The sequence below is a fragment of the Diorhabda carinulata genome, chromosome X (assembly GCF_026250575.1).
Source record: "Diorhabda carinulata isolate Delta chromosome X, icDioCari1.1, whole genome shotgun sequence".
In the NCBI taxonomy this organism is placed as follows: domain Eukaryota; kingdom Metazoa; phylum Arthropoda; class Insecta; order Coleoptera; family Chrysomelidae; genus Diorhabda; species Diorhabda carinulata.
In genome coordinates, this window is record NC_079472.1 from 27,248,319 (window position 1) to 27,258,289 (window position 9,971).

Consider the following 9,971-nt stretch of genomic DNA (forward strand, 5'->3'; position numbering starts at 1 on the left):
TCTTTTTAGATTGTTTGTTGAAATAGCTTTGACGATGACACATTTTGTTGGGAATGCGGTGTATATTGTATTTATATCAGAATCAATGGCGAAGGTATGTAGAATATTTTTTCCGGAATTCCCAAGTGCAGCAAACAGAATCAATCATCTATTAAATCGGTTATCATTTGTTACATTAAAAAATTGTTAATTGAGTTAATTGAGATGCGGAATTTATTCATTAAATTTGTTTCTTCTCATGTATCTATGCTGTTATTAGTGAAGTTTGAAATAAACTTGATATATCCAAACTAACTAAGAATTAGAGAGACACCTTCCTTCTGCAGAAAATCAGTTCCTATTCATTGTTTTAGAAAAAGTGTGGTGATTTGCACAATATATTGGAAGTGGTAATGATAATTGTGAACGAACAAATGTTTGAGCAGGATTACAATTCATATTAGATTCTAGGAATTTTCTTAGAATTGAACACATTACTCAGCCTGGGGCAAATAAGAGCTAGCTTTCAAGCATTTGTTCACAGTAGCTTTTGAACAAACCACTAAAATATGAAATGGTGGATAAAAAAAGGAAAAAATAAGTAACGATAAGATGTAATTTTTGATCCGGCTAATTAAATTCCTACTTTATTATTAAATTCCTAATTTATGAAACTCGTATATTTTTTACTCGGTATACGTCAGTCCACTTCCAAATCTAATCAAAATCTATTATTCGTATCACAGCAGAAGACCATAGCTTCATCACCCATTACAATTGATGGAATTAATCTTTTTGGTCCTCGTGGCAAGCTCTAAAAATCGTTCACAGCATTTAACTCGACACTGCTTTTGAACTGCGCTGAGAATTTGAGGCACCCACTTTGCATTATTTTTTATCATATTTAAATGCTTTTATGAGATAATCCTTCTTTAGCCAAATTTTATAACAGCACCAAACTCAATTTGAGATATTTTTAAAAACAACTTGACTGATTGGATGTTCGACTTCTACTATAATAAAATAGATGGAAACAGTAAGTCGAAACTTCCTATAAAAGTTTTTGTTACATCAAGCCAAGAACTCATGCACCACACTACGTATTTCGCAATAGAATAATTGATTCACGGTCATCCAGGCTGACGAACTTCTATGGACTATCAAAAATAAACAGATTTCGATTTGCTTTTACAGCAGAGTTACCACGTTACTCTGATGTCTACATGCCTATCACTTTTCGACATAATCACTACTTAGAATTTATGAAAACGCAGAACCAGTTTTTTCATAAGTTTATGTAGCATTGATATCACTGATCATTGAGCCAGGCTTCGGGGAATGTGTTTATTCTGGACAAGTTCTCCTTCAACTGTCTCAACAATTTCTGTTTTACTTCAACTTTATGGAGCCTGTTATTACCATCTAGATGACATCTTCATTCAACATATTCTGCCATTTACGTAGGATAGCTGGTCAAAGTAGCACAATAATGATTTACGTAATCAAACAAGATAACATTAATACCACACAATACATAAGTCCACAAATATTCTATTCCGAATTCAACAGTTCTCCATTATCATTATTATTGTCATTGCTAAGGCACATATTTAGGGACGCATAGTTAAAAATGCGATGCTTATTAATGGAAGTACTAGATAAGATTTTTGATAATTAGCTGGTAGACAGCCACTGGTGAGCTGGTTGCCTTGAGAGTTCTTGATATTCTTGACGTTCAATCACCCATTAATCAATATTTAAATAATCTCCCTATATTTCGCGCATTACCAAACCTGATATAATTTATATAACTCCACATTTTTGCGCTATAAAATTCCCGATGAACGGGTTTTTAAGAACAATATAAATCTAATTAAATAGAACAGCAGAATTTGAATAAAATACAGGTACATGAAGTTAATCAGTTATGAACTTTATACAATTATTCTGGTTACTCGTGAAGGTATCTTATAAGCAACTAACCGCTGTATGTTTTCGACTAAAATTTAGAGGGAGACTTTTCAAAAAAGACTTTCATTGTTGACATAGTAACCTTATCGACTAAAAAAATAATACAGCTTACCATATTGCAGGAAGTAGATTAATTTGAATTCCTAATTTTTTTTATCAGAAACATAATCGGACAAAACTTGAGCAACTGTTGTTAAACCCTAGCGTAATCGTTTGGTGGCAATGCGGTATAGCACGTTCCGAATTGGACGCCATGTTTCAGAGTACTTTTAATTTATGCTAGGTAGCGGTACCGGAAGTGAAAACTGAACAAAAACTGAAACAGTGACGGTCCACAAATTTATTAAATCAACTGTGTTCTGTGATCAAACATTAAGTTGTAGTCTTACTTAGAAGAAAAATTATTGAATTCGTTTATAATGAGGAACGGAATTGGGGCTCCATGAATTATCCTCCATAATTTCTTTATGAATTATAATATCCATTTTCATATCCATATAAAAGTGGGTCAGTGATAGATACACCTTTCTATAAAAAAAAAACTAGACAAAGTACGACCAGATTTACTATTTGTTAAATTCAATAAAAATAATTTCGTTTGAATAAACTAAGCAAAAAAATAACCAAAATAGCATTCGTTTAAAAAATACACCTGTCAAAAACTAACAATTGACAGAAATAAAAAATGGCTAGACAGAGAACGTTCAGCACGTTCCCGATCACTACCGTTTATTGGTAGGTAGCTGAATTATCTCTAATTTTCCCGATTCCAACTGTTTGACGAACTTCTCCGTACTTTTCTTAAGTAGTACTTTGTATGCTATGAATGTCGGAGATTTTCACTAATATAAAATTAAATTGCGTAACTTGTATCTGGAAGTAATTTTTAAAGCTATGATGATGTTGCAAATTAATATATTTTTATACGATTTTCAAAGCGTCACTCAAAAACTATAAAGGAAACTATGTTTTTCGCTATCCGTTGTCAATTTTATATAGTAAAGGAAACAAATATTAATCTTCAGTCATATAATACGAACAAAAATTTCTTAGTCGTTGATATTCTTATATCAACGATTATTCAAAGCAAAAAGTTCTCGATATTAAACATTCGTCAAACGCTAAGTCATCATGATTGAAACGAGGAATTAAAAATGATCAATCAGAAACAATGAACATATCACAATAATAACTATTGAGAGCAAATAATTATAATTTCACATTGCCAAACATGAAATTGTTTTTCCGCAGATAGTCGACAAAAGAAATAACATCCACATGCCCAAATACCAACTCAATAACATTTCCAAGCAAACGCTCGACTCTGACGTTTAATGGTGGATCCGATGAAGGTCTGATCATATCAAAATAGATCCAATGATCTGTCATAATTATTTTACACGTATAGTTTTGTAACTATAAACGTGGGATCTATTTAGAGTCAAATTTTTCGTAGAAAAAAATTTACATTTTCATAAAACAAATTGTGAGCCAACAATTTCATAGGCTAGCATAGAGAAAATCTTCGCCTTCAAGTGCGATATAACAATTATAGTGTTCATACTGGTTTTCGATACCATTTTTTTGTACAATTTGTCTTTCTGGAAATAGACTTCAGCTTCTACTATTATCTCATTATCGGCGCAAAAATTCCGTACAGTGACCATCCTCTTAAAATCCGAGACCAGACCGGAAAAAGTCGCTGAGGACATAACGTGAGAATACGGTGGATAAGGAAGCAATTTGAAGCCCAATTCATGCAATTTTGCCATCGTTTTCATTGATTCGTTACAATATAAATGTCTTGATTAGACAGCACTTTCTTTTTCTTTAAATGGAACCGTTCTCCATGATTTCGTTCTTTATATGCTCCAATAACTCTCCGTAATAGTAGTTTTTATGGTTTTTCTCTTTTCAAATCCATTAAGATTATACCTAAACATGCCAAAGTACTAATGGCATAACCTTGCCAACCGCCTTTAGCATCTGTCCAAGCTTTGAAGTAGGTTCATCCCGTGCAGTCCACTTGGCTGACTATCGATTGTTTTTTTTTTTTGGTTGACTGTAAGCTCGCGTCTACCCATTTTTAACAGAGCTTCCGCATACCCAAATCTTCATTTGCGTCCAACACGTTCCTTGGTTTATTAACATTCTGTTAATTTTTTCAAACTAACAAAGTTGCTTCTCTCAAAAACTTATACTAGTATCTTTTGAAGGCTAGGGTTATACGAAAATTATTTGGACTTAATACTGATAGCAACATCTATTATGTGTCCGTCTATGAATTTTTGAGCCTTAAAGTCAATCCAGACAAAGACAAATTTTCAACTAAAACCACCATAACTTTTGAATGAAACTTGGATAAAATAAAATATCTAATGATACTAAAATAGAAATTGATTCTGTATTCATAGCTATCTAAATGTATCAAACCAGAGTATTATTCTTCTCAATCTGCTTCAATATTTAAGATTGTATTTCAAATAAGCTACAAAGTACCTACTTTGATATTGATTCGCTTTAATTTCTATATCCGTTTTTTTTATATTTTTAGTTGATTGGAAGCCATTATGAACCTGCGAAATATTGGAGTCAATATTTCAAAATAATAATTCTAATTCTCCTCATAATATTCTGTCAAATCAGAGAATTAAAACATTTAGTACCGTTTTCATTTTTAGCTAATGCGACAATGGTTTTAGCGTTAGCTATTACTGGATATTATATGGTAAAAGATATGACCTTAGTTGATCCGAGTGAGAGAAAATTAGCGACAAGTATATCAGGTAAAATCGAATACAATTTATTACCGTTTTTTAATAAAATGAAATTAATATTTGGTAGATGTAAAGGTTCAATAAGTTATTTCTAACTACGAAATGTGTGCTAAGTTCTTGCTGGAATAACTCGCATGAATAATTTATATTGAATATCCGAAATATTTGACAGTTGGTTATTATTCCAGTTTGTATTTCATATTTCTCCTCTTCCAACTTAATTCCGAAATTTTATTTTTTGGCTCATAACGTATACCCATTTCCATGATCCTTCTTTGATAATGTCTCACAGTGAAATGTTAGATGACTCCTCCATTTGTAAAATGATCCTCCTTTTTCACAATAGTTCACAGTCACAAACTCCACAACAGCCACTTGAACTTTTGCATGAAATAATTGAATAGTCTTAGAACATCCACCCCATCCATCTGAATTAGTCACATATTATTTCTGATTATTTTTTTTTACTGAAAAAATGTTTGAAGACAGAGGTTGAAATAGATGATTAAGATAAACACATTTATCTCAATATATATACCATCACCTAAATGTATATAGCCATTACTTTACTGAGACTTCACTCAACTAATCTAGAGATCGAGAATGGTGAAGAGGTAGAACAATAAACAAAGCTGGATAACTACTTAAACTTATTATTGAAAACTGGGGTCTTACTCCAGTTTGTATTTAATATTCATAACTACTCTTCATACTGACATTCTCGTATTTTGTTTGTCTTGGCATATATCTAATCTTTCTTTTTTTCTGATAATATTTCCTGTACTATGTTAAAGGACTCTATCAACCATACGTATCTTTCAGGTATACCAACTTTCTTCACGACAATAATATTTGCTATGGAAGGAATTGGAACAATAATGCCAGTGGAGAATTCAATGGTAACAGATTCTTTCATAGGATGTCCAGGAGTTCTAAACGTTGCTATGACTTTTGTTGTAACGTTCTACACTGTTATTGGATTCTGCGGATATTACGCCTTTGGAGATAAAACTGAAGCTACTATTACTCAAAATCTACCCGATGATGAAGTGTAAGTTATTGAGGAAATGGAAAAATAATATGTTTTTATATTTCATATTTTTTAGTTTGGCTCAAGTGGTTCAAGCATCCATATCTATAGCAATATTTTTTACTTTCATGCTTCAATATTACGTTCCTATTGATATAACATGGAGAAGGATGAAACCTCACATACCACAAGAAAAACATAACATAGCACAAATAATCTGGAGGATATTAACAGTTTCTTTCATCGTTGGAGTAGCTGCAGCAGCAGGAAATCACCTGGGTCCGCTTATCGATCTTTTAGGAGCTATTTTCTTTTCCACATTAGGTCTTTTCATCCCATCTTTCCTGGATATTGTAGTTAATTGGAATGAATGGGGAAGATTCAATTGGATTTTGATGAAAGATTTAGTTTTGATAATCTTTTTTTTATTTGGTTTGATAAGCGGAACTTATTTTGCCATTCTTAATTTCATTGAATGAAAAGTGTTTTATCAAATTATCATTAACGAATTGGCTCTAGATACTTACGTGGCATCAAAACAGTTCTCAAAGAAAAAATTGAAATAATAGTCAAGCTTCGTAGAATTACACACATAACATCACACCATTCACACAGGCAACATACCACTTTCGTAATACCCATTTTTCTAACAAAATCAATAAGGTTTAGAATCACAGGTTCTATAATATTGTCAGGTCCTTTGAAGTATATAGTTTAGAGAAATCCCAAACGTTGGAGTAAAATGTTACTCAAATATGTGATATTTTATTCTATATATTGGGATTCCATTGAAAGTTATCTTTAACACAATCTAGAATGCATCAACATCGTACCTAGTGCTTATTTTGATTGAATTTTTTCGTGTTATAGTTATATTTACCTCACAGATACATACCCAACTCTTGAAAATTATCAGTATAAATAGGTTTTATGACATATATACCGACTGAAACACGTTTCGCTTACCAAGTTGTCATCATCAGAAACCGAAGGTTGTATGTTTATTATAAAATTGACACAATTTAGTTGGAAATAAAAATTTCACAGATTCACCACATGATTTCAACGTATTAGTATGAAATTTTAATTTTACTCCATTATCAATTGCTTTGATGGTACTGAAAATATTTTAACTACCACGTATTTGGAAATATATGCATACACAAAATTAGTTTTTTAATGGTAACGCTATAATTGTCTCTTCATAATTATAACTTGTAAGCATATCATAGTTTTTGGATATTAAAAAGGCAACAGAAAACATTCATCACTCTGTTCTAAGTCATCCTGTTTTTTCTATAGTCGAAAAAACTAATATTAGTCACAGTATGTATTTTCTGACAATTTTATAATGTTTTGATTCATGACTATGCTAGTAGATAATAAGAAAACCTGTGTGATATTGATATATATATATTTATATATTTGTCAGATGAATATAATAAATTTTATTTTGCTTTCTTGTTTCATTTAAATTGCCCTACTATCTTCAATTCAGAATACGAAATAGTAATATCCACATTAAGAGACATACATATTTCATTTCCTGGCTCAAATTCCTTCAAACACACTTCAGATTCTTTGGATGTTTTTTACTTTTTTCATCATAATCTCCTTTTAGCTTTATACACTTTTCCCAGCATTTTTCAATATGTTCGATACTCTTTTTATAATAAGAATCGTCAAGTTCCTCAAAATATTTGACCACCTAATATTTTTTAAGTCTGGGATTACCATTGCAATAACGGATGTGTGAGCTGGTGGATTGTCGGGTAAATGAAACATTTTCTTCTTGGCCTAATGCGGCCGTTTTTGCTTGATACCTTCGCAGAAATGCTGCAATAAGTTCGCATAATACTCGCCATTGATAGTTTTTCTTTTTTCAAGATAGTCAATAAATATTATCCCACACTCATCCCAAATAAGCGGCGCCATAACCTTTCCTGTAGATGGAACAGTCTTTGTCTTCTTTGGAGCCGATTCTCTCTTTTCAGGCCATTGTTTTGAATGTTGTTTTGTTTCAAATGTGAAGTGATGGACCCACGTTTCATCCATGGTTATAAAACGGCGCAATAATTCGGCTTTTTCTGTGAAACATTGGCAAACACTCGATTGAAACATCTTCACGACGTTGTTTATATTGCAATGTGAGCAAACGCGGCCCCATCATGCGCACAGCTTTCTCATGTACAAATTTTAAGTTAATATGTATTATTTTAAATGCATACTATGTCTGCTAGCTCGTACAATTTCAGTCGACGATCATCCAGTACCACTTTGTAGATTTTCTTCAGCATTTCTGGAGTTGTTACCTCATTTGATCGACCGCTGCGATGTTTGTCTCCGCATGTAATACCGCCTCGTTTAAACTCTGCTACCCAATATTTTAATGTTGATAACGAAGGAGCCGTCTCACCCAGAGTCGAGTCTGGTTCAGCTTTTATATTGGTTGGGTTACGGCCTCTCAAATAAAAGTATTGTATCACATAACGACGACCATTTTTTCCATGTTTACAAATTCACTGAAATAATTCACTATTAATGGTTGCCAAGCAAATACTGAACAACGTGGCGTCTTCAAACTGAACATATGCTTTATAGATTGTGTACTTTTTAATACAGTTGTATGTTTCAAGTAACTACCGTCTTTTTCTAGGTCAGACCAGGTACTTCTAGGACCATCCTCGTATATTTATAATTCTTAACTAAATTGATGGAAAGTAAATTACTCAAGCCTCACAGAAAAATAAATGTCTAATGTCTAATAAATGTAAAAGCCGATGACTTTATAGAAGTCGCGTTAAGTTCTACTTTTGTTGGCATACAAAATACAAAATATTTAGAAGATCACTGCCAGCTTAAACAATAAGATATTTTCCTTTTAGGTGTCATCATCGGGCATTCCCGAACTAATCATAAATTCTCAGTAAATATCCTTCATAACTTTAAAAAAATCTATTTTATCGATTTTATCCAACTGTCTATTTGCTTTGTTTCTTTCTGGACAAATAGAAATTTATTATCAAATTGTCACTATTTTTAAACCTATTTACTTTAAACTTCGCAAACTTTGTCACTTTGGATCACAATACATAATTCAATAAAAACCATTTTTCGTAAATTAATTAATTTAAACAGAATATTCTAAATCGCATTTTTGTCGTTCCGTTAACTTGATTTTTGTGAAACAAATCATTTATACGAGTTTTGTATGTAAACAGAAACAGAAACAGGGTTAAAAATGGCGAAAATCAACTAAAATCTCTTAACGCATACGCAAATATATTTCCTAGCTTATAATAATTAAGTGCTGACATATTCTAGTTGAGGACGAAAACTATTAGACAATCCTGGTATAACATTTAAGACCAATTCTACCAAGATTTATGGATATAAATTTTTATTTCTTAGTGCATTTTAAGTCTATTTTTTTCACAAAACTCTTTCACTTTTTGAGTGTCTCGTAATTTACCTAACATATTCGTACTTCTTTTCCGGTTCGTCGCCATACTGAACGTTTATTATAAAAGTCGTATAAAAAGTTCTAATGGTGAAGAGTTGATACCTTTTAAATCTGTTTTCATCAAGTAAGCCTTTCGACTAATAATATGTCATCTTGCAGTAAATACTCCCATTAAATTATTCTATTCGACATACACCATTTATTGTAGAGTAAATACTATTTCCTATTTGTTTTTCTATTTGAATTTAATGTTTTTTTCCATGATATCGAATTTCTTCTTATAATTTCAGTGGCTTAGATAATAAACTGAGAAAATTCACAAACTAGAAACAATATTTTATGTTTAAATCGTTTTTTAATTCCTCATTTCTAACAATTGTCACGAATTTTAATGTAATGACGGTTTATTTGAAGAAAAAACACGTAGTACCATAATAATCATATTAACTACGATAAAATTATCAGATTCTCGCACAAAAAATCAATTAGCGTTCGAACATTAAGAATTTTATCCAATTTTACTACTTCATGCATCTAAATTAAGTTCATTATTTTAATTATTGAAAATTACTGAAACAAATTAATCAGAAACACTCCGTGAAAGATATTGCTTTCAAACTTGAAAAACTAAAAAAAAATAATTTCATATTTTTTTGTTTTCCATTGCTCTTAGCAGTAGAGAATCAGAAAAGTGTAATAGGCAATTCATGGGAAGAAATACCAAATGTGTTACAGACAATACGTTTACATG

The 9,971-nt window shown here is 31.5% G+C and overlaps 1 protein-coding gene across 4 annotated transcripts in view; it reads left to right on the forward strand.

Moving 5' to 3' along the window:
- The window catches only part of LOC130901724 (proton-coupled amino acid transporter-like protein pathetic), a 38,950-nt gene extending 31,737 nt beyond the window's left edge, over window positions 1-7,213 (forward strand). For all 4 annotated transcript variants that reach the window (XM_057813283.1, XM_057813286.1, XM_057813284.1 and 1 more), the window contains exons 6-9: window positions 10-94; window positions 4,505-4,736; window positions 5,550-5,778; window positions 5,834-7,213. In XM_057813283.1, the coding sequence (XP_057669266.1) occupies window positions 10-94; window positions 4,505-4,736; window positions 5,550-5,778; window positions 5,834-6,236 (949 nt within the window). In that variant the 3' untranslated portion in view covers window positions 6,237-7,213. The remainder of the gene's footprint in view (window positions 1-9; window positions 95-4,504; window positions 4,737-5,549; window positions 5,779-5,833) is intronic.
- Window positions 7,214-9,971: the final 2,758 nt, after the last annotated feature.